Here is a 25526-nt window from a genome sequence, read left to right on the forward strand (position 1 = left end):
GAGTAAATATGGATATATTTACAAAATCTGAGGCAAATGGTGTGCTTAGTTTAGATCTGAGATGCATGTTTCCTCTGGTCAGAATGGACTTGTTTCCAGAGTAGTAGCCTCAGGTTCATGTTCTTGTAGGAAAATGGATAGGATGTATAAATGATATTCATTGTGGTTGGTTTTTGTTTTGATTTGAGACAAGGTATCACATCACAGTTTAACTCTGGCCTTAAACTCTGATCTACCTACATTCATTTCCCAAATGCTAGGAATATAAGGCATGCATGGTCAAATTTGGATTTGGTGGCTCTTAAAAGTAATGGCTAACTTTTTTTTTCATTTAAATGCTGTCTAACTTCATTTTTGAGTTTGAAGAAACAACATTCAGAGATGTTAAAGATGGTAGGGCCAAAACATTAATCCAGGTCTTTTGCTTACTGTAAACCCTCTCTCTTACTCTTTTCCTCCCAGTCTTCCTCTTCTCAGAAGTAACTAAAGTGAATACCACCTGTAATATCTACTTAATGCCACCAGGGTGTCCCATGGTGCTGTCTGATCTGTGTTCTCAACCCTGGTCTTGGCCCAGAGCCCAGCTCCAAGACAGTGAAATGCTTGACTTCCTGGCTTTACAGTGTGCGCAGACAACTCAGGAAAACCTTTGCCCTTTTTTGGCCCCATGGATGGATAACAGGTCATTCAGAGGTTGGACTTAGCCAGCCAGCCACTCAGTAATGAGGCAGCAGCCCTATTAAAGCAGTAGGATGCCAGAGAACCTGTGATTGGTAAATGTCAAAAGATCCCTACTTGGTGTTTTTGTTTTTGTGACAGGGCTTTCTGCTGTCTAGCCTGATCTCAAATTTGCTATGTAGTTAAAAATGATTTAATCTTTCTGCTTTCCCCTCAAGTGCTAGGATTACAGTGACTAGAGAATACTACGCCTGATTTGTGTGGTGTTGGGAGTGGAACCAGGTCTCTTAAGATGTTAGGCAAGCAAGCATTCTACCAACTGAGCTACATCCCAGCTTGGCTGAGTATACACTAAAGTTTATATTAGTAAATAAATCTACAAAAGCAAACCCAGGATTTTTTTTTTAAGTTTTTAAAAAATTGTTTTGCTTTTGGTTTGGTTTTTTGTTTTTGTGTTGTTGTTTGGTTTTGTTTGAAACAGGGTTTCTCTGTGTAGCCCTGGCTGTCATGGACCTAGCTCTGTAGGTCTGACCTCAAGTTACAAAGATCTGCCTGCCTCTGCAGGTGCTGGGATTGGAGGCCTGTGCAACCATTGCCCATCCCCAAATTGAATTGTTATCATTTGAGATAGGTAGGTTTTTAAGTTGATATTATTGAACTTGCCAATTTTCAGTATGCAATCAAAATGTTTGCATTCTACAGCCGATTAAAATTCATGTCAACTGGGAAGGTTGCCCTTGAGATGCCCTGACTAGCCTTTCAAAATGTTCAGTGCATTTTTCTATTTTGAATTCTGATCATGGCCTGATTGGGGACCATGTCTAAACAATTTCTTTTTAAATGATACCTTGAGGGCTGGGAGAGACTGTATGAATATACTGCTGTTGTAAAATGCTGGATTTATGATGTCACTTTTTATGAGTTCCTTTAAATGTGTTTCCATCATTGTTAGGTTTTGGTTTTGTTTTAGTTTTTTTTTTTTTTTTTTTTTTTTTTTTTTTTGAAACCAGAACATTTATTTTATGACTGATTGAAATCCTCAAGATGAACTGGATGCTGCAACAGCTGCCCTCTTGGGTTTAGGTGTTGTTCCTTCACGGAATCCATGTCTGAATCTGCGGTAGACAATCTTTAGGTGCCTCATGCGACCAGTCCCGGTAGTGTTTCGTCTCTTAGCCTTGGCACTCCAGTTATACTTTCTCTTGCGCTTGGCAGGGTAGCCACATTTGCCACAGGTCGACTTCTGAAGGTAGTAGGCCTTAGAGCCACAGCGGCGGCACAGCGTGTGCGTCTTATTGCGACGCTTTCCAAAGGATGACGTTCCTTTCGTCATCTTGCTTCTACCGGCGAGGCCAAAGAGAGCTTGTTTTAGATTTTTATTTGATTTTATGTGTATGGATGTTTTGCCTACTTGTATGTCTGTACTGTGTGAGTGCCTGGTGCCTGAAGAGACCAGAAAGGTGTCTGTCATATTCCCTGAAACTGGCTTTGTAGACAGATGTGAGCAAGATACGGGTGCTGGGAATTGAACCTTGCTCCTGAAGAGCAGCCAGTGCTCTTAGCTGCTGAGCCATCCCTCCAGCCCACTTTAAATTTTTTATTACATTATATTGTATATGTGCCATAGTATAAATGTGGAAAGTCAGAAGACAACTTCTTGGGAGTTTTCTCCTCTATTCTTAATGGGAGCCTTGGGGATCAGACTCAGATTGGGGACAACAGAGCCTTTACCTACTGAGCCATCTCTCACACACATACCTGCTTTTTTTTCCCCCTGGGGATCAAGCAAGAAAAATTCTTCATCTATGCTAAACAAGTGTTGGATCTCTTCCAGCCATGAACCTCCTATCTTACCATTGGTCAGGTTAGCTTGAATTTTCACAGTTGTTCTCTGATGAGAAGATTAACCATATCAGACCATAAGGGTTATAGTAGTAACATTTTTTGGTTTTGTTTTTAAAGACTAGGACTTTTATATAGTCCTGCCTGTCCTGGAACTCACTGTGTAGACCAGGTTAGCTTCAGACTCACTAAGATCTGCCTGCCTTTGCTTCCTAAGTACTGTGATTAAATGCATGTACTACCATGATTAAATGTCTTGCTTGCACAGAGTTTTTAAGAGAGCAGAGTAATTGTTTCACTGAAATAGAGTTGTGTATTGAACTTATATGGGACTTTCCCAGGGGTTAGCATTAGTTTTATTAGGTATACCTATGTAGGTGGTCATAGACAAGTTTCTCCAATTTACCAGTTCTAATATAAGAAGTATCACTAAGGGGTGTTTTCCACTCCAGACTCTATGTAGTTTAATAAATTGGTCTGAAATAATTTTCATATAAGAAATATATCTACATTGTAACATTCTTATCTAAAGTGAGTATCAGAAAAGCAGAAATAATGTGTATTACAAACCTAGCAGTGGGCTTTTATATGAAATGCACAGGAGCATTTGCACTGCCTTGGGTTGAATACCATATCTGTTCCCTGTGCTTTCAGTACCGAATGAAATTGGGGAGAAAGTGAAAGGAGAGGTGGGAAGGGAAAAAGTTGGAGAAAGAGGAAACAGCTGAAAGGTAAGGAAGGCCTTAGGAAGATTAGAAAACAAAAGCAGAGGGCTGGATCAGGTCCTGAGAGTAGATAGCTAATTAACTTCTGTCAGCTGAGGAGAGCCTTGTATACTCTTAGACAAAAGGTACTTCTTCTCTGTAACTAGTTCATTGAGTCAAAAGCTATTCTGCCCTCCTAGAATTTCTTCAGACTGAGCAGAGAGCCTGCTGCCAATGTGCACGAAAACTAAGGATCAAATATTTTGGCAACAGCAGGTGCTTATTTACAATTTAAAGAGTAAATGGGGGAGGGGCTAAGTACAGCTTCTGTCACTGTAGCAATAACTACTGCACCTGCCTTTTCATATCATTTATGACTGAACTGGATAGCAGTGAAGTAGCTTATAGGTCAGAGACTCATGGTCAAGATTTATTCTTATGAGTGCTCTATTTGTATGTATGCCTCATGTCAGAAGAGGGCATCAGGTCCCAGTATAGATGGTTGTGAACTACCACGTGTTACTGGAAACTGAACTCAGGACCTCTGGAAGAACAATGCTCTTAACCACTGAGTTTCCTCTTCAGCTCCAGAAGAGGAATTTTTTTTTTTTTTTTTTTTTTTTTTTTTTAAGATTTATGTATGTGAGTACACTGTCACTGTTTTCAGACACACCAGAAGAGGGCATCAGATCCCATTACAGTTGGTTGTGAGCCACTATGTGGTTGCTGGAGAAATGGAACTCAGAACCTCTGGAAGAACAGTGGTCTTAACTGCTGAGCCATCTCTCCAACCCCCAGAAGCATTTTTAACAGAGTTAATTCCCACTTCTGGAAGCTGAGCCAGATCTTAGGTTAACCTGGTCTTCTGTTGCCCTCAGTTGGCTTGTTTTCTAGAACAGAATAGATTTTTCAGATCCTAATCTGACTAGTCTTCTGATGTCACTTCAGGTGTCACCGTTCACTTCTTTAACCCAGAGAGAGAATTTGCATAGGTTCCTCAACACTTGTTGATTTCTTGTTCTTTTCATTATCAAAAAATTGAGGGACTACCCACCTCAGCAGACTGAAAATCTAATCGGCCCAGTAGAAGAGAAACTGAAGAGAACTGTTTCTGTTAAAGGTTATTCACTAAAAAGCTTGGTTTTGTTCCACTTTTATAGAAACATCCAGAGAGTCATTACAATTATTAAAAATCTTTGTGAAAAGCATTTTAAGATTGGTGGCACAATACTGATTAATTTCACTTTATTTTCAGAATATTTGGTATAGAGGCAGGTAGCCACTGAGAGGGGTTTCATCTCTAAGCAACTTTGAAGGTTTTGATGACAACTCAGGCTAAGCTTTGTGGTTTAATCAGGCCCACCAGTTTGTAGGACTGTTAAGTCATCCATTGCTCTAGGGCCCTGGGGCATCTAAGGGCAGTGAGAAACAGGTGTCCAAAGGAGAAATGTTGGTGCCTGAATGTGTTTTCCAGATGTATTGAATTTCACTTAGTGTATTTTTGACCTGTCTTAGTTTCTTTCCTGCTGTGGCCTATGCTATTTTGCTTGTGTTGAGTATTCCTTTTTGCTTACTGTTGCTTACTGAGGATTAAATGTAGGGATTATCACATGCTAAGCAAGTGCTTTTTTTTTTTTTTTCTTTTTCCTGAGATAGGATTTCTCTATGTAGTTCCAGCTGCCCTGGAACTCTGTAGGCTATCCTGTCCCCAAACAGACTCACCTGCCTCTGCCTCCCAAGTGCTTGTATCAAAGGTATGTGCCACCATTGCCTAGCTTAGAGAAGAGCTCTACAACTGAGTTATATCCCCAGCTCTTATTTTGTTGGACACCACATCATCCAAGGATAAAATGGAAGCTAGCATTTTGGCATACTTTATTGGTGAAACTGATAGGTATGTTGTTGACTTTTGACAGTCAAAAAATTTAAGGTGATGTGTTTCTGTGACCTTAGACTCCGTTTTTGAAGTCTTAGGTCATGTGACCTTTGTAAAAAAATGTGCTTTAATCAAGTCCTCTCAAATACCAGCTGGACTTTACTAGACATGTGAGTAGATATGTTTCTTGAGACTACTCCAGCTGTCGAGGAACTTAAATAAGTATTCGGGAATAAAGAAATCTTTATTGTTTTCTTTGCCAGTTAAAACAGTTAGCAATGACACTTTGGAGTGGTTATCCAGTAGGAGGGGAGGAGAGAGTACTTCTGCTGTCCTTTCAGGCAAGCCTTCCCTTTTTTTTTTTTTTTCCTGGCAGGGGTATACTTTCTCCCGTGGTTATATAGAGGCTGATGTTGAGGGGTGATAATTCTTTATGGCCAGTACTTTTTGATACTCCCTCCCTCCACTCCTCCAGCAGCCCTAGCTAAGCTGTATTCACTCTGGAACCCAGGTTAATCTCAAACACTCAACAGTACTCTTTCTTTGGCCTCTCAAGTAGAGTAATTGTAGGCCTATGCTATTACTCTAGACTGGTTGATTGATGTTATTTGGGGGTTTGTTTTTTGTTTTGCTTGGTATGCATATGTGCTTCACCACACACAGGATACTTCCTAAATTTGAGGGCTTTTTCCTTTTTTTTTTTTTTTTTTTTGGAGCAGGGTCTCTCTGTCAAGATGATGAGAGAGAACCTGCCCCTTTTAGATTAAGTTGGAGGACTGATGAATTAGCTCAGAGTCTGCATGCTGAGTTTTCAGGCCCAAATTTAACCACTGAGTCAGTAAAAAATATTTACCTAGCACCTATTACATTTAGTATTCTAGGAATTTTTTACATACATTTTTCATTTAGTCTAGAGGTTGCCCTCGTGGGTTAGCTATTTTATTCTCATTTAGAACTGGGTGGGTGACAGGTTATACAACTTGAGGTGAAAGGGGAATCTGTACAGGGTGAATTTGGAAGCTGATTTGTTTGGGATGGATGTAGATACAATTGTTAATTTGTATAGACGCTGAAGAGTTCAGATATTTAATTTGAAAGGAATACCATTGACCAATTCACTGAAATCTGATTTTAATAATGTACTGTATGCAGATATTTGTTATCTTGAGTGAACAATATAAGGTCTGTGGAAACAGGACTTTGAAGGAGGACTCATTTGTGTTTAAAAACATTCTCCTAAAGGTAGAAATTTCCATTCTAAGGATGGATTCCTTGATCCTGGTTGGTGTAATTATTTCTGTAACAGTTGAATCTGGTTGTTTTTCAGTACACGTTTCAAACTTTAAGATACTTTTCCTTAATTAAAAATATCTAAATTCGTGAAAAGTTGTTAGAACTGAAGAGTTGGTTCAGTGACTAAGAGTACATAGTGCTCTTTCAGAGCACCTGGGTTCAGTTCCCAGCACTCACATGGCAGCTCACAGCTGCATGTATCTATAGTCCCAGGAGATTTGATACCATCTTCTGACCCCCTTCAGAATCTGCTTCACACACACACACACACACACACACACACACACACACACACACACCATAATTAAAAATACAACTTTAAAAAGATGTAAAAAAGTAAACTTAAAAAAAAATGGTTATTTCCTTTTAAGGCAAGATTTTGGGGAACAATCAGGAATTCTGATTTTACCTTATGGATAGAGATGTAATTAGCCATTTCCCCTAAAATTCTTGCTCTTCTGTATGACAGCTTAACTGTTTTCACTTGACCTCTACTTTCTCTTTATGGGGAAACCACTATTGAGAGGTGCTATGAGAAAAACTGCTGGGGAAGGGGTTTATTAAGTGCTAGTTTTTATAATCCTGAAGCTTTATTTTGATTACAGTTTGAAAGAGCTGCTAAATCAAAGTGGCTATACCTGGGAGGAGAGAGCAAACATAGAGACCTTGAAGGTGAATCTTCTAAGGCAGGGGAGAAGTAGATTTCATTGAATCAAAATACAAGAACATACTATGTCCAAGGTTAGAAAAGAACATATTTTGTCTTGTTTCTTGGGTTTGCAACTTACTGTCCGTAGTTTACATGTATATGTAAACATATGCTTCCTGAAACATCAGATGAGACTGACAGACACGGGGGGATGTGTAGCAATTTAGCTGAGAGATATATCAGAAACTCATTTTCTGTCCCCTCCTGTCTTAGGCTGACCAGTTCTCTGGTTACTGCTACTGATCCATCCAAACTGCTGGACCTCTCCTTCATACCCAAGGTCTTCAGGCAGTGTCTATAATGGGAAGTCAACTCCAGAAGGAACCAGAGCATCATTTCTTGGCCCTTTATTCTGGTGATTGATGGAAGAGTGGGAGGGAATATATTTATTTAATTTGGAAAAACATCAAATTACCATACCTCTTCAGTTTCTATTCCCATAGAATTTTGCAACTATGTTATTTGGATCGATCATTCACAGACACATACACACACACAAGGAAATTGAAGATATGTCTTTTATTAGGACTGTCTGGAGGGGGTAAGAGTCGGTTTAAAATAAGTTGAAGTCCTAAAATAATGTGCCCACCCGAGAATTTTAAAAAAATTATAAAAATGCCATAGATGGAACTTGCTCCCTCATTTTCCCACCGCAGATTTCTTGGACTAGATACATGTTTAATAATAGCTTGTCTCTGATATTCACAGTAGCTACCTCTATGTGAGGAAAGGATAGAAAACATTCAAGACATCACTCGGGCTTACAATCTACAGATTCCAACCAGTAGCAGTGGCTAACTCCTACACAGAAGACTAGGAACTGCAAACAGGCTGGGGTCACCTCAGTGACATCTGACGCTGTCCAACCAGAAGTCTGACTTGTGTGTGCGTGTACTGCGGGAATTGAAGAATGTACTAAAAGACTAAAATATTTCATCTGTATCTTTTCGTTTGTTTTTATTGTCTGTTTTTAATTCTGGCGGGAGAGGGGTTTTCAACTAGAATTTCCTACATCGGGAATGAAAGGGAAGGATGGGGAAGCACGGTCCCGTCACCCAAGAATAACCCAGTAATGACATCTGAACGCGTGGGAAGTGTTTCCCTCCACACTAGGAGGATCTAAGGCTGTACCCTAGTGGAATTCCCTGCTCAAATTGGAAGACCACGCAAAGGGCGATGGTGATATCATAGCAGGAACGCTGAGGGCTTAGCTGGTCAGGAATGAAAATACCCGAGGGTAGGGAACATTAGAAGCCAGCATCCCCTAGTTCGTAGGTGGAAGCTGCGATGTGCTTGACCGACTGAAGAGCCAGGTGACCAACCCGAGCTCTGACTGCAGCTGGAGATATGAGAGGGACGCGACGTCGCTGGGCACCAAGACAGAGTCACGAGAGGTAGCCCAGCTGTGCCTAGAGGGCCAGCGCCAGACCCTGGCGTCCTCCATCTTCTCTCCTGAGCTCCCCCTGCTCCAGCTGCCTGAGCCACGGACCGCAGCATCACACACCCCCGCGGGGGGGGACGCCGCGCCCCATCCCCGCCCCCGGCCCCACCCCAGCCCCCGCGCGGGCGCCCTGACCCCACCGCCCGCGGGCACTGGCTGAGCTCCGAGGCGGCGCGCCGGCGGCGGGGACGCCCGGAGGGGGTCGGAGCGGCTGGGGGCGGCGGCGGCCGGGCCGGGGCTCCCCCCCCGCCCGCGCTCGCCGCCGCGGTGGTGCGTCCCGGAGGTTACCGGAAGTGGCCGCGCTCGGCGCTGCCATGTTGAGGAGCCGCCGCTGCCGCTGCCGCCGCCGCCGCCGCCGCTTTGTTGTCGCCTCCTCCGGCTGAGGAGGCTCCCCAAGCGGGGGGAGTGGGGAGGAGGGGGGTCGGCCGCCGCAGCCATGGAGGCCAACTGGACCGCGTTCCTGTTCCAGGTACTGGGGGCCCCGGGGGGGCCGGGGGGCCAGGGGGGCCGGGCCGGGCTCGGGCGGGCGCTCCTCCCCTCCCGGCTCCGCTCTCCGGCCCGGCCTTAATCCCCCTTTGTTTTTCCGCCCGCCCGCTCCGGCGGAGCCGGGCCGCTGAGGTGAAAAGAGGCGGCCTCGCTGGGTGCGGGGGAGAAGCAGGCCTCGGGGTGAACCCGGGCCCCCCCAGCACACACGCACACACACACCCTTCCCTCCCGCCCCGAAGGGGAAGGGAGGAGGCCGGCCGCTGTCACCACCCCGCGGCCCAGAGAAAGGAGGGCGCCGGGCCGCTGGGTAGCGCGGGCCGCTTGGCCACTGCGCGCCGGACCGGGGCCGCGCGGCGAAGTGAGGGGGTCCCGGGGTCCCGTTCCGAGTCCCCATCCATCTTTAGCTCGCGCTTTCGCGTCACCTCTCTTTTTGTGTGTGTGCTTGTATGTTGACTTTCTGACCCTCCTCCCACATCCCGCGAATAGCGGGTATCTCTGGCTTCGCCGCCACTCCCCCTTCTCGCCGCCCCCTCGGGTGTACCCGACGGGGGGTGTTGCGAGCGTGGTTCCCCTCTGCAAACTTTTCTCCGTTCCTCGCCCAAGTCCTAGGCGAGCCCTGGCAGCTGGTCCCCTCGCCTCTGTCCAGCTCTTGCGGTCCCGTTGAGCTTGGGGAATCCCCGGGCCGGCGGGCCGGGCGGGGGCGGGGAGCGGCGGGGGCCGGGACTCCTGCAGGCCCGACCTTCCCTGGAGCGCGTTTCTCTAGTCTCGCTCCGCGGCTCGCTCGAACGTTCGCTCCGGCCCAGTGGGCGACGGGAAGCGGAGAGGGAGCGCAAAGTCCGCTTACAAAGCCCCCAGATGAGTCACTCGTGGAGTATGGGGGTCTTCGGATTTCTTCTTTTTTTCCTTTTTGCAGAAACTTCAAAGCTAGTGTAGCGGATACTTCAGCCATACCTTTCCCCTGCCACTTGAATGCGGGACCCTGTTTGGAACTTTTTTTCCCTGCTTCCTTTCTGTTTGCAAATGCATTGATGTGCAGTAGAGATGAGCACATGCAGAAACTTCAGAACTGAGGGTTAGGAAGCTAGTCGTTTTTAAAATGTGCCCTTCCCGCCTCCCTCTTTTGAGTTATTTTCCTAAATACTAAGTGCGATTCCAAACGCGTAGCTTGGGCGCTTGAGACCTTTGGAAATGCAGAATCTTCAAAAGATTGTACTCTCAGCATCTGGCCCCATCCTGGTGGAGTTAATATAGGGAATTGGAGAATTCAAAATTACCCATTGTGTAATCTGGCTTGTCCTATTAAGACATATTTTAAATATGGGCATTTTATTTTAAGTAATTATTGAAATACATGGGCTTACTAAAATTGGAAATTCTTGAGATTTTGCAACACCTGGGATGTCCCACTTTATCATCCTGATCTAGTATTGGTTTTATTGTGCTTTCATAAGCTTAAAGTGATGGTCAACTTAAGAATGCATTGGCAAAGAAATACAGAACTAGCTGGTACAGGGTTGGTGCCAAGATGGCAAACGCTTTCTTTAGAAGAAGCTTACAAATGATCATTTTACAGTAAAAGACTGATGAGCTTTAGATGTAGCTTAAACAATATTAGATTGAGTAACTGTAAACCTGGAGGCTGAACAGAACAAGTCCCTTATGTAGAGGATAGTTCATCTTAGGGAAGTTAGTTGAAAGATCCTACAAAATACTTTTAAACGCTATTTAAACTAATCCTTTCCCAGATAAAGCTAATGCCAACCTATTAATTTTTTTCCACCTGATGAGGAAATGTGAAAGCTCATATTTTAAATCCTGGATATGCAGTGTGTGCCGTGAAAATCGTTGGGAAAGAAACTAATTTAGAGCTGAGGACAGTGAGTAAAGAAAGGCCTTCCTATGGAAAGGTGGCACAGACAGGCAGTTCTGGTTCTCAGGGCCCCCCACCCCCCACCCGGGAAATGCAGAGTTAAACCTCATGTCTTGGAGCATCATGTTGGATTTATATCTTTAAGCAAGTTTTAATAACCTGTCTGCTTACCAGATAACATAGTGGGAAGTGAAAGTGTAGCTCTTAAAATATTTGATGGATGATTCGTACAGGACATTCGAGAGATGACTCACTGGTGAATGCTAATTTGTTTCAGTACAAAACCTTTTACCCTCTGGCAACAGAGATTTCATGGTTCCACATCCTACCACCCTGGGTGATGAAATATTATTTCTGGTTTTGTTGTTGTTTGGTCGGTTGGTTTTGGTTTGGTTTGCTTGTTTGTTTGTTTTTCCAGTCCCAGAGAAAGGAAAGCTTGGGCAGAGCGAGAGCTGTGCACTTGAGTCAGAAGATGAAATTTAAACTTTGATGTGATGATGTTCATCAAATAAAAGCTTACCGAGAATTTATACTTGAGAAATAAATCACTTCGCTGAAAGGCAGCCCATGGTTGTTATTTAACTCTCCCTCATAGAACAAGTTGAGAAAAATTGGCTTTGTTAGCCAGTGGAGAAGTGTGGGCTCCTAGCAGTCTTCAAAGACTGATTCTTCTAGTGGTTCTATAGCATTTTATTCAAGACATAGGGACCTGCTGTGGCCCTCATGAGTGACCATCAACGATGCTGTAAACCAGTTTATACCACACAAACATCTGAATTGGTGAATGACAGGAATTTCTTTTAGTATTCCATTCTACTAATGGTTGTTTAGAATTGAAAAATAGCTCAAATGTTAAAAGTTTGAACTTTGTCCAGAAGATTTGCATTCCGCAGTGTCTGATCTGTTAGCCTTTGAAATTGTATATCCTGAGCTAGCTTCAGCTCTTAACTGTTTGCAGTCTGTATGGAAACTTGGGTATCCTGCTTAGCTCGAAAAAGAGTAAGCACAGAGACCAAATTCTGATATCACCTGGGTGGGTAGACCCCAACTTGTAAGAGCTACACAAATTAAATGGAAAATGAGCAGTAATTCAGTAGCCTGTTAGTAACTACAATTTCTGAGTATCATTCTAAAGCCTGAAAGATATTTAAGTCGAAATCGTTAAATTCAGACCACTACCTTTAGGCATCTTACCTCCTGACCTTTGGGGAAGACTGGTTCCAGGAAGAGCCTCTCATCTCTCATTAAGTAAACTCGGGTAATAGATGTTCCTGACTGTCAGAGGAGCTCTGCCAGCCTCCTTGGGTATTTGCTGTTTTGTTTCTGTGTCTTTAATCCAGTGACTACAGAGTGTGATGGTAAGAAAAACTGAAGTGTTTAAGAGTCTAGGATAGGCTCTTCCTATGATGTTAAAAGCTTAAAATATGAGAAACTTTTAGCTTTATCCTCTTAGGATTACAAAACTCAAGTATAGGGGCTTGGGTTTATTGTTTTTCAAAAATGATGTTGGTAATGAACAACATATTAGGGAGAACTATTTCAAGAACTTTCCCCAACATTTTCTAAAACATTTTTTCCCCTAAACAGTGGTCTGGCTCCAGTCTTGAAGTAGAGAAGCACATCATGACAGCACATATCTAATACCTTATCCAAACCAGGGGATGTGCTTGCAATTTGGGTTTTCTTTTACTAGCGTTGGCTAAGGATGTAAAGTCTAGTAGAGGATTCCTGATCTGAGAAACAGCTGGCAGGTGTTTAGCCACCTTCCCAGATAATAAATGGCAGCTTTCAGTTCAGCCGAATTCTTTAGTGGAGTTAAGTGACGAGCTTTCTGAGTAAACTTACTAGTTAGTATATCTTCACAGAGCTCCATTCCTGTCATTGCTTAGCTGTCCCTTTCTCAATCACTAGTTTCTTCTTATAGAGGAAGAGACTTGCTGCTTTTTCTGTCCCGAGTAACAAACGGTAGATGATTGTGTTAGTCACATTTGTATGTTGATGCAATCTAAGGGACTCCTAAATACTTAGTCTGACATTTAATTTTTTTTGACAAGTTATTTAAACTTGGTTTCTGTATTGACAGTCAAAATGTAAAGGAGTTTCATCAACTATGGCCCTTATGAGCCAGGGTACTGTATACTTAAGTCAGCTGTTAGGAAGTATGATCGCTGTCAGCAGTGCAGATGCAAAAGCATTTCGATCAGCTGCAGTGTTTATTGTTTTGTACCCAGAATTCTTGAGAGTCTCTGCAGCACTGTTGCAGAGAACAAGAGAACAGATCACAGGCTCCTGGACTGTCCTCTGCTCTCCTGAATGGAGCATGTTGAATGGTTAAGGTCACTGTGAAGGCTCAAATTCTCAAGTGTAAATGTTTGGTTTTAGGCCCATGAAGCGTCCCATCACCAACAGCAGGCAGCACAGAACAGCTTGCTGCCCCTCCTGAGTTCTGCTGTGGAGCCCCCTGATCAGAAACCATTGCTTCCAATACCAATTACTCAGAAACCTCAGGCTGCACCAGAAACATTAAAGGATGCCATTGGGATTAAAAAAGAAAAACCCAAAACTTCGTTTGTGTGCACTTACTGCAGTAAAGCATTCAGGGACAGCTATCACCTGAGGCGCCATCAGTCCTGCCACACAGGAATCAAGTTGGTGTCTCGGGCAAAGAAAACCCCCACCACAGTGGTTCCCCTTATCTCCACCATTGCTGGGGACAGCAGCCGAACTTCGTTGGTTTCAACTATTGCAGGCATCTTGTCAACAGTCACTACATCTTCCTCGGGCACCAACCCCAGCAGCAGCGCCAGTACCACAGCAATGCCTGTGCCCCAGTCTGTCAAGAAACCCAGTAAGCCTGTCAAGAAGAACCACGCCTGTGAGATGTGTGGGAAGGCCTTCCGGGATGTGTATCACCTCAACCGGCACAAGCTTTCTCATTCGGACGAAAAGCCCTTTGAGTGTCCTATATGTAATCAGCGCTTCAAGAGGAAGGACCGGATGACTTACCATGTGAGGTCTCATGAAGGAGGCATCACCAAACCCTATACTTGCAGTGTTTGTGGGAAAGGCTTCTCAAGGTACTGCATTTTGCTTTGCTTTTTCATTATGGTATTAGTGAGCTTCAGTTTGTGTCTGTGATCTAGGCTTATGCATGAGCAGGTCTACATTATTAGGGGAGGTTGCTGATTAGCATTATGTGTTTAGGTCTAACTCTGGTTTGGTATGATTGACAAGTGGAGACACAGCAGTTAACCTGTATATTATTTAAGGAGTTCGGTAGCTCCAGCCCTTCATTTGGCACATGGATTCTTCTAACTCTAAATATCCCACCAGTGTCTAGTTCTGTTGGAGAACTGGATATAAGGATTACTGTGCAAATCAAAGAAACTTTCTTGTTAGTTGGGGTGACCTTGGATATTCTTTTCTTTCTTCTTTTTAAAAATTTATGTATACAGTATTCTGCAGGCCAGCAGAGGGCACCGGATGTTGTTATAGATGGTTGTGAACCACTATGTGGTTGCTGGGAATTGAACTCGGGACCACTGGAAGAGCAGCCAGTGAGGGCTCTTAACCATCTCTCCAGCCTGACCTTGGATATTCTTAATGCAACTTTTAGGAGGATCGTTCCCTACCATACCCCCACTTTCTTCATTTTTTATGTGTGTATTACCTCATTTTTAAGAAAAAGTTACCAGAACTGACGCAGTGGTAGTTATTCCTGGTATTGGAACTAAAATTTTGAGTGTCTGTGATGAGGAAACATAACAGGTGAGGGATTGAGATCTTGTTTGTGATGTGAGAGGTAAGGAGATTTGCACGGAGGGTGGAGGGAGTCTGTAAGTCTTGCTTTCTGCAGAAAACTCACTGTAGTCACCAAGGTGCAGAGTCACATAAGCAGCATTCTCTCTGAGTACTCCATTACAACTTCTGTTTGAAACTCTTTTACAGGCCTGACCACCTAAGCTGTCACGTAAAACATGTGCATTCAACAGAAAGACCCTTCAAATGCCAAGTAAGAGTTAAAGTGACTTATCCTCACATAGCACTTGGTGCACATTATCCAGTCAAATCTCGTGCTCCCTGAATAGTCTTCAAGTCACTGATTGGAGTGAATGTGGTTGGTTCATTGGAATTCTAGTTTTATAATATGTATGACAGTATATTTTTATATTAAAAGATGATTTTTAAATATAGATATATTGTTTTGTGTAGCTACATTTTGTGTAGTTCCTGTTCCTTAAGCAATGGCAATTTTTGGTGTTAGAGGGGAAATTTTTTTTTTGTAAATAAAAAAAATGTATATGTATATATATATATATATATATATGTATATATATATATATATATATATACATATATATATATAAAGTGTATGATTGTGTACCATATGTGTGCAGGAGCCTGAGTAAGTTAGAAGAAGGTATCAAATCTCCTGGAGTTACAGATGGTTGTGAACTGCTACATGGATGCTAGCAACTGAACTTGGCTCATTTATAAGTGCAGGCGATGCTCTTAACCTCTGAGCCATGTTGCCAGCCCCTTTTGTAATTTCCTTACGGTTTGTTTTCTCATGTTATGTATGTGAATATCTGCCTGTATACTTATATATGCACTGTGTGTGTGCCTGGTGCCCAAGCAGGGCAAAAGAGTTGTCTGATCCCCTGGAACTGGAGTTACAGGTGCTTGTGAGCCACCATGTGAGTGCTGGAAACTAAACCTGGGTCCTTTGCAAGAGCAGCCACTGCTCTTAAACAACAGCCATCTCTCTAGCCAAAAGAAGGGGATCATTTTATAGTGCATTTTTTGTTATCACCGGCATAACTGAGTTTTCTGGATTTTTGTATGCTGTTACCAAATTGGAAAAATTTTTTAAATTATATATTTAGATTAGTGATTTTATTTGGCATAAATTGTGATAATGAAAAAGTTAAGAATTTTGCTAAATCAAATGACTGTTTTAGGCATTCCTGTTGCTGGAAGTTCTTTAGCTCACCTTTCAGTTGTTCATTAATGACTGGTTTTATTATGTAAATGACTTGGACTCTAAGAAAACTCTACCTGGAGGAAGGATGTGAATCCCGTATCAATCAGGCTCTTGGTCTGCCAGGGGTGTTGTGATAGCAGTTAACCCTGCTGCAGGCGATCAGATAGCTAACTGTGCTGTTCAGGATTGCAGCGCTGAGTGATTTGCACAACTCAGTTTAAATCTAGGCTTCTTGTTTTGTATTGTTTTTTCCTTGCAGTGCTGAGACTTGAACCCATAAAGCGGGTACTCTATCACTGAGCCCCACCTCCAGCCCTTGCTCCAGTTTTAACTGAATGTGGGCCTCCTATCTTTTCAGTACTATGTGTTGATACATTTTCTTCCTCCAAAATAGAAGCATCTAAAATTCACCAGATGTTTTTGTATGATCTGTGATTCCCAGTAACAAATGCAATGAATATTATACTAGTTCAGCCAGCTTGCTGATTTGGATAGGGGTAATGTGTAAAATATTCGTACTTTAAAATGAGTTGAACAGGATAGTCTATATTTAAAAAAAGTTTTCCTCCCTCATGCAGACGTGCACTGCTGCCTTTGCCACCAAAGACAGACTACGGACACACATGGTGCGCCATGAAGGCAAGGTATCATGTAACATCTGTGGGAAGCTCTTGAGTGCAGCATATATCACCAGCCACTTAAAGACACATGGGCAGAGCCAAAGTATCAACTGTAATACGTGTAAACAAGGCATCAGCAAAAGTAGGTGATGTTTCAGATTGTTCTGCATTTCATATTGATGAAAATCTAGGCTTTTTCAATATATCAAAGATAATTGTGACTATGCTCTCAGGACTGTATTAATGTTTCTCTTGTTTCCTCCTATCACCAAAATAGGCAAGCAGGGATTATTGGGGAGAACATGTTGGTGTTAGAACAGTGCTTTTAATACATATATGCAAACGACAGTGCCACGCTCTCCACTCATTTGCTTCTAGTTCCATACTTGTCTACTACTAATTATATACCACAGAGCAGAATTTCACCCTGGCCGCTCACAGTGTTGTTGCTTAGGAGGCTTGATAAGAACTCTGGTGCTTAGAATTGCAGCAGCTGAGTGTGCTCTTCACACCTGTGTTCCTAGAGCATGCCGGTGGAAACAGGAGAGTCAGAAGTCCAAGATCAGAGCTTACCAGAGAGTGCATTTGAGGCCAGCCTGAGCTATATGAGACTGTGTCTTAAAATAATGTAGTATAATTCAATACAGTAATAATAAACAAGCTGAGGATAGTGGCACATACTTATAATCCTAGCACTTGGGAGATGAAATTGGGAGGATCAGGAGTTCAAAGCTAGCATCACTAACAGAGACAATTTGAGACCAGCCTGGGCTACATGAGACCTTGTGTCAAAACCTACGCATGTGCACATACACACATACACACACAGAGAGGGGGGCATATCATAACATTTGAGGGTCTGAATACTGAATATCTGTCTTGCCTTAAATTCAGAATTGAAGACAAAATATTCCAGAGACTTATGGATAAAATTTAATACTTAATTTACCCAACTTTTTATTTAAAATTTTTTCTTAACTACTAGAACAAAGTGATTTTCATAAATTCTGTATGCTATCACATCGTATTTCATGCAACAGAAATGCCAGATTCTATAAATAAATGTTCACAAATAGCTTAAAGAAATGGGAAAGTTGAGTATGTATTTTGTTTTATTTTGTTTTTGTAGTCCTGGCTGACTTGGAACTCAGAGATCTGCCTTCCTCTGCCTCCCAAGTACTAGTTTTAAAGGTATGTGCCACCATACTTGGCTAATTTTAATGTGTTTTAATCTCATCTACTTGTTTATTTTTGTGAGTATATTGGGTTCATTATCTAGCATACTATACTTCATGAAAATTTACTTTTAATCTGTGTCTTTGTGATAAATGTTTGATAGATTACTAAATATTGAACCCATGCTAACATTATCTAACTTCCTTTTTCAAAGATAATTCCTTTTTAATATAGCTAGGAATTATTTTCTATCTTAGAGTAGTTTTCTATAGTTCTATAGATTATTGATATTTAACAGGTGTACACACACATGCCATAATGCAAGTATGGGGTCAGAGAGAGCTTTAGGAATTTGGTTGTCTCTTTCTACTTTATAGGTCCCAAGGATTAAAGTCATCAGGCTTGGCACCAGGTGCCTTTACCTGCTGAGCCATCTTGTTGGCCTTAGTTTCCTGATTTTTAGAGAACTTACTTGTCTTGCTCGATATAGATACAAGTGGGAGAGAAATGCACTATATTAAGAGCCATTAGTTAAATGACAGTGGTTATAAAGGCACAAGGAGTAGAATCATCTGGGTTTGGGTGTGTTTGTTGGGTTTTGGAACAAAATTTACTATATAGTCTTGGCTAGCCTAGAACTCACAATGTAGACCATCAGATTGGTTGAGAACTCATAGAGATCCATCTGCTTCTGCCTCTGCTTCCTGACTACTGGGATTAAAAGTGTGCAGCCACACCTGGCTTGAGTTTCTTTGCTGTTGTTTTTGACAGGATTCCAGGCCTTCCTGCATGTTAGCTAAGCACTGTTACAGCTGACCTATATCTTTAGCTTCTATGTTTGGATTTAAAAACATGGCCACACTTTTTCAAGGTAAACACAATGTTTGTGCTTTGTCTTTGGAATAGCGTGCATGAGTGAGGAGACCAGCAATCAGAAGCAGCAGCAGCAGCAGCAACAGCAGCAGCAGCAACAACAACAGCAACAACAACATGTGACAAGCTGGCCAGGGAAGCAGGTAGAGACTCTGAGACTGTGGGAAGAAGCTGTCAAAGCGAGAAAGAAAGGTAAGAAGGGGCTTTCAGTGCTCTAGGTGTGGCTCAGAAAGTGTTAACTTTAGTAGTCCAGGTATCAGAAATCTGGGGTGTACAACAGTGTAGGGGTCTACACTGTTCACAGTGCTGCTTTGCTGCTCAGTGTTTAGTACAGTCTAGATATTGGCAACAGAGTCATTTAGGACTTTATTACTGGGAAATGTCCTCATGCTTTGTGCCTTGTTCTTTCTGTGGATTTTTTTTTTTTTGTTTGTTTGTTTTTTTTTTTTTTTTTGAGACAGGGTCTCTCTATGGGCCTGGCTGTCCTAGAACTCTGTATGTAGACTCAGCTGGCCTCAGAATCACAGAGCTTGGCCTGCCTTTGCTTTCCAAGTGCTGGGAATATAAGTGTGCACCATGATGTCCATCATGGGCTTCTTTTTCAACTTTTAAAATAGTCCCACTTTTTGAGGTGAATGAGCTATCCTTGTATAAATTCATTTTCTCATAGCTTATTTTCTACTTCTTAGAGCTGGTTCTGCAGTGATTACTTGGTGCGTAACTTTTGTCTTGGCTCTTGGTCTCTCCTTTAGACCTGCAAAGGGCTGGCCCTACCTTAACATGCCTTCGCCTCTGCTGAGGGCTTGAGTACAAGTTGAGAATAGTGATAATTGTGTAGTACTTGAAAGTAATATTGTGAAGGATGCTTTCACTAGAGAAGGAGGCAAAGTGTTTGAAGTCATAGTAAGAGGATGCTTGAGGGCTGGGCACCGTTCAGTGGTAAACATTTCCCTTCTATGTACAGTACCAAAAGTTTGATCCTCTAGCGTGAAAAGAAGACTGGAGGGGAGGCAGGGAAGTGCACCTGAGACAGAAACGCCTTCCTTTGAGCAGAGATGAGAAGAACCTCAGCAATGGCACCATCACCCAGGAAGCAGAAAGCACGAGTGCCTTCTCCCATTCCCACTCCATGCACGCTTGTGTTCTGTTGCACTTCAGTCTGTTCTGTTTGCTTTACACAACATGACTTGTTCAGCTCATCTTCTGACCTTCATTAAATAGAATGCTATTGTGTTCCTATTTGTAGCTAGAGTTGCACTCTGTTAGTAATACCACATTTTGGGAGAGAGGACACGGCTATATTGAAAATCTAAACATAAATCAGAAATGTCACTTTTTTGTTTGTTTGTTTGGTTTTTTTTTTTTTTTTTTTTTTTTTTGAGACAGGGTCTCACTGTGTAGCCCTAGCTGTCCTGGGGCTCCCTATATAGACTAGGCTGGCCTCAAATCCAGAGATCCACACCTAGCCAGAAGTGTCATTTAAATATTCTACCTGAATAAATTTTAAATTCTCAAACCTGGATAAAAATCAGATAATCACTGAGGAAACTTTAACTTTATACAATTCCTAGGCTCCATTTTAGTTTCTCTATTGAATATCCTAATCGTCAATTTAAAAAGAAAAAACTGAAGCCTTTCTAGCTGATTTCCATCATCAGTCTTGTGTGGCAACTCCTAGTGTGTAGTATGAAGCATCAGATAAGGTCATACCAATAAAAGAAGTCTGACCCTGTGCACACCTCCAGCTGTAGATTTAAATAGGTGTCCAAGGTCTGTCTCCTTACTGCCCTTTAATGTCATATTGGTAGGTGGTACTGAATTTTCTTGAGGGGGAAATCCTGTCACTTCTAGGGTATTTTTTAAATTAAGATTTATTATTTATATGTATGAATGTTTTCACTGAATGTATGTCTGTGTACCATGTGCATACCTGGTGCCAGCAGAAGCCAGAATAGGCTTGAGATCCTCTGGAACTAGAGTTACAGATTGTTCTGAGCTGTCATATAGGTGCTGGTAGAACCCAGGTTGTCTGCAAGAGTAACATGTACTCTTAACTGCTGAGGCAGATCTTGATCCCCAGAAATCTTTTAAAGAACTATTCAGGCATGGCTGGGTAACAAGGGCTGGGGTTCACCAACATTCCAGAGGACTTCCTTGCTTTACTTAGTCCTACTTAGTATGCTTAGTGGTGTGTGTAATGTGTACAGTTAGATATAGAAAATTATATCATCAATAGAAAGAAAAGAAAGTGGGGCTGTGAAGGAAAGAAGACAATACTGAGTAGTAGCTTCCCCTTAATCTAAGAAGCTTCATAAATCAGGCTTGGTGGTGCACGCCTTTACTCCCAACACTGGGGAGGTAGAGGCAGATAGAAGATCTCAGTGTGTTTGAGACCAGCCTGGTCTATATAGCCAGTTCCAGACCAACAAAGGCTACATAGAGAGAAACCCTGCCTTGAAAAGAAAAGAAATACTACAAACTACATTATTTTTAATTTAATTTTTCTCTGACTCAGACATACACTGAAAAAAACCATGTTTTTAAAACCTCAACAGAATGTGGCTTTATATTTAAGAAGCCCTAAACATGCTGTGCACATGAGTTCACCTCTGCTAGGTACAGTGCCTTCTGAGAAATCACTGGCACAGCTCGTATAGGCAAGCTCTTTCCCACTGGCCTGCTGGTGGTTGACTGTTCCCAGGAAAGACTATAGAACTCAGGAGAACTGCATGAAGGAAGTGAGAACATTTAGCCCTACTTAGAATCTCTGCTCCCCAGAATGTCTTGCAAAAGCTAACTGATCCTCTCAGCATCTCTATGAGGTAGGTAAGTAAATCCGAACCAAAGTCAAAAATCAGGGCTAACCAAGTTGCTCAAGTCCTCCCAGGCATCATATAACGGGGTCCCTGGCCCCAGGGTATGCTCAGGAGGTCCTTGATTTGTACTTGATCACTTCATAGAAACTGTAATTTGATTTATTACATGTTCTTTTTAATTAAGAAATTAGTTCAGAAGCTGAATTTTGCTTATAGTTTTGAGAGTCTAAAGTCCCCCTTTTGTCTTCTCCTTTTAGAAGCTGCCAACCTGTGCCAAACCTCCACGGCTGCTACGACACCTGTGACTCTCACTACTCCATTCAGTATAACATCCTCTGTGTCGTCTGGGACTATGTCAAACCCAGTCACAGTGGCAGCTGCAATGAGCATGAGAAGTCCAGTAAATGTTTCAAGTGCAGTTAATATAACCAGCCCAATGAACATAGGGCATCCCGTAACCATTACCAGCCCATTATCCATGACCTCTCCTCTAACACTCACGACCCCAGTCAACCTCCCCACCCCTGTAACTGCCCCAGTGAACATAGCACACCCTGTCACCATCACATCTCCAATGAACCTGCCCACACCTATGACATTAGCTGCCCCTCTCAATATAGCAATGAGGCCTGTAGAAAGTATGCCTTTCTTGCCCCAAGCTTTGCCTACGTCACCGCCTTGGTAAACAGTATTATAAAGTCAAAATTTGGGTAAATTAAATATTTACCAGCAACTTACCTTTAGTTGATTAAAGCAAAAAGACTATGAAATTGGGAGGTTTTATTATGTTAGTTAATAAGAGTGTAGTAGCTCCAATTTTGCTGGGGTTGTTCAAAGTAGGATATATGTGTAACTTATCACTGGACCACTTTAGTTTAATCAGAAACCCTTTTTAGCTGACAGCATTGCTTAAACAGGATAGTACCTGGCAAGGTGAAATGCCAGAATTAAAACCAATCATAAAACCCATTTCAAAATAAAAAAGCATTATTTGTTTTTATTATTGTTTTTAATACAACAGAATCATTTTATTGTAAACACTAGGAGAGTTTTCCCTCTGTCCAAGGTGGATGGCTTAGCCTGGAGTCTAACCCACAGACTGAGAGCTAGTGTAGCATTGTCTGTGGTTTGTTCATATGAGTGAATAGAGGCACCGTCATAATAAAATGCATTTCAGAGAATATGCATTTTACCTTTGGGAATATGTTAATTTCAGGCAGCATTCCCTATGGGAAAGGTGATACCAGCTCTGATATGCAAAGCATATGATAATTTATCATTCTAACTTCAACATATAATAGGGATTGTGACCTGATATTTGGAGATGTAAATATTGCTCAACATATTAATCCTGATGGAATATAGCATTGTAGTTGACTTTTTTAAAAAAAACAAAAGCAAAAACTTTAAAAAAAAACCTCAACAAATTGTGTTTTGATGAGAAAAGGCCGCAGCTGACTAAAGAGAAGTCAGGTGTGCATGCAGCAGGCTCCTAACAGGTCAGTAGATCCTGTTCAGAAGCAATGAGAACTTTGGAACAGTTTAAATCTATTGCTTTAAATTGGAAGACATTGGAGGCACTGGGATGTGATATGCCCCTCTCTCTCCCAATCAACGTCTGTTGGTGTTACAACAGGCACAGATGTGTTAGATGCTCACTAGAGTTTATGTCTTATATTAAATTGTATACAGTTTTTATTCTAACCACTAACTAGGTAGTATGCCCCTTCAGAACAAGCAGAGTGTACCTTTTCCCCCTCCTTCTGTTTAATCAAGTATTGTGCAGATTTGTTCAACTTTGTAAATATGGACATCACTTTTTCTTTTTTTCCTTTGTGGGGGAAAAAAAAAACACTTGTATCCGCTTTCTGGAGTTTTCAGGGAGGCAGCTGTCTGCATGCTCCATGGAAACCCTGCAATGATTGTGCACGTTGAGACATGTGCTTTTTGTTTCTTAGCGGGATGCTTTACCCCTGTACATACAGTAGAAACCGAAAGCTAGGGGAACAGACACTCTTTCGCCATCATGCCACACTTCATGTTTTCAAAGCATTGCGCTAGAGTAGAGTTCATTCAAACCAAGATGCTGTAATTGGATTTTACATTACCATGTTTTGGGTCTTTTTTTCATTTTTAATCTTGCAGTTAAGAGATATGGAAATGAGTTTCAGCCCTGCAGAATGCATGCAGGACTGTCATACCAGATGACTTCCGTTTGTTTATACCCCACTGTGTCAGTACAAACATCAAAATACCATGCATCTGAGGCAGACTTCCTACATCAGGGACAGGTATCTGTGTGTCATTATACAAAACAGTTCTAGGGGGATGAACTACATAGTAAAAAAATTAAAATAAATAGTACCTAGTGTAAAATAATTTTATAAATGATCTTTTGTACTTTAGGACATTAAATTGTACAACTTTTGTATATATAAAGCTTAGGAACTTTCTGTTTAGCAGGAAGGCAACACATTCCTACACTTTTAATGTATATGTTTGTTATAATGTCCATGTAAACATGCCCTATGTTTGTGCCTTTTAATTAGTTTGTCTCAATAAACAAAATGTAGAGAAAAATATGTAGCTATGACTTTGTTACAACAGTTCTTATCCACAGTTGAAAATGGTTTGTTTTTAAGTGTAGATCATTATGTGTGAGCTGCAAGGGCTCATGGGGAAGGCCTAGGAATGGCACTGCCAAGACCTGGGAGGGCAGTGGTCACGTGTGGAGGAAACCCTCATTTCCTGGCATGTGTTCTGCCTGCTGGGCCTTGTCATCTCTGTTGTGCTGTCAGTCACGGTCCTTACAGTCAGACAACCCAGGCTTCCTCCACAGTGGCCAAGGAGCAGCTCTCAAAGTGGGCAGGTGTGGGCCCTTCCCCCAGGCTACAGCGTGGTCCTAAGATCCTGAAAGTATTAGTTCTTACAGAAAAAAAAAGATATATACTAGAAATGATTGTTTTATCAATTCATTGTAAACAGGAGTGAGACTTCATTGTATGACTCAGTTAAAATGCTATTTTGTATGCATACTTTATTCACTTAAGAAGCTTGTCTGCAATAATAAAGCCACGTTGTGTCTTCTTTGGGGAGGGAGAGTTGAGGCAGGATGGGCAAGGGTAGAGCACTGCAGAGGGGGCACAAACAAGCCGTGTGGTGAAATCCTCCCGTGTCTTGGAACTGAAACTGAGTTGTGATGCTGATGAACTGATTCAACCGTGTGTGGAAGGCACCGACGGCCACCATTCTACAAAAGGGCAGAGTATGTTTTCCGTCCTGGTTGTAACCCGGTGGGGGAGATTTCCCTTATCAGATTGGCAGCTAAACAGTTGTATTAGATAATCTTCAACTCTGACATCCAGCCTGTTATGCTTGCTCTAGGGCTCGCTGCTTGGCCTGCATCTACCTTTTACTGTGTATTCATTTCCCTCCTAAGGTGTGCTCCTAAATGAAGGTTTATATGTACGCGGATGATGATTTTACCTGTCAATACCAGCACTGTATTACTAACATGCAAAATACTGCAGATTTATTTTGACAAATTAAAGTTAACCAGTCACAACTGTTATGATGGATTGCTTAATGCCGCAGAAGCTTCCTCAGTTCGCTGTGATAGTAGAAAAATGACTGAAGTGTTACTTCCCCGGGTGTGCACCTCCTTCCAGGTATTCACTTCCCGTTCCTGGGCTGGCAAGGGAGGGGTGGTTGGTACCATGGTGTCACAGAGAAGGGCAGGTGGAAAGGCATCAGACTACAGAAGCATGATCACCCCTGCCACCCAGCTCCACTAAGGACTGACAATAAGCCAGGCAAGGGTAGACATTGTCATGTAAAGCCTCCAGGGGGGTGGTTAGGACAGATGTGACAAGTGCTCAAATGACACTAAGTAGCCAGTCAAGATTCTGACACTTTATTTAGTGGGAAAGTTTGGGTGCCTCCAGGTTTCCTGTTAGACTTGCTTTGGTCTCCTTATTGATCCTGAATACAGCTAGAGGAGTCATGTTCCTTGTAATGTTTTTGCCTTGGGAAGTTTCATTTCACTCAGTTGCTAGTTGGTCCGGCCCCATGTATCTGTTTCTGTTCTTCAAGGGCACCATAATTTGGTCTTCTGGAGAAACCTGAGGTCAGGATACAGAGTGTAGTGGTTTGTACTTC

At 42.2% G+C, this 25526-nt stretch overlaps 2 protein-coding genes and 1 long non-coding RNA gene across 4 annotated transcripts; 2 read left to right on the top strand and 1 right to left on the bottom strand.

Moving 5' to 3' along the window:
- Positions 1-1682: 1682 nt before the first annotated feature.
- On the bottom strand, positions 1683-2011 carry LOC308425382 (large ribosomal subunit protein eL37-like; the record flags this gene model as incomplete). The annotated part of the gene is made up of 1 exon (XM_080922656.1): positions 1683-2011. The coding sequence occupies one exon, from the start codon at positions 2009-2011 to the stop codon at positions 1718-1720; it is 294 nt and encodes a 97-aa protein (XP_080778782.1). The 3' UTR covers positions 1683-1717.
- Positions 2012-4998: 2987 nt separating this feature from the next.
- On the top strand, positions 4999-7982 carry LOC308425301. The gene is made up of 3 exons (XR_013975152.1): positions 4999-5118; positions 7316-7457; positions 7811-7982. It is a non-coding gene; the product is annotated as an uncharacterized lncRNA (long non-coding RNA).
- A 677-nt stretch (positions 7983-8659) lies between these two features.
- VEZF1 (vascular endothelial zinc finger 1) lies at positions 8660-24921 on the top strand. Of its 2 annotated transcripts, none has more exons than XM_080922503.1 (6): positions 8660-9012; positions 13282-13976; positions 14848-14911; positions 16444-16645; positions 18586-18744; positions 21626-24921. In XM_080922503.1, the coding sequence occupies exons 1-6, from the start codon at positions 8980-8982 to the stop codon at positions 22051-22053; spliced, it is 1581 nt and encodes a 526-aa protein (XP_080778629.1). In that variant the 5' UTR covers positions 8660-8979; the 3' UTR covers positions 22054-24921. The 2 variants fall into 2 exon arrangements, with proteins under 2 accessions (XP_080778629.1, XP_080778630.1); XM_080922504.1 differs by having other exon boundaries at positions 16462-16645.
- Positions 24922-25526: the final 605 nt, after the last annotated feature.

This window comes from Micromys minutus (assembly GCF_963924665.1).
Source record: "Micromys minutus genome assembly, chromosome: 10".
NCBI classification, from domain to species: Eukaryota; Metazoa; Chordata; class Mammalia; order Rodentia; family Muridae; genus Micromys; species Micromys minutus.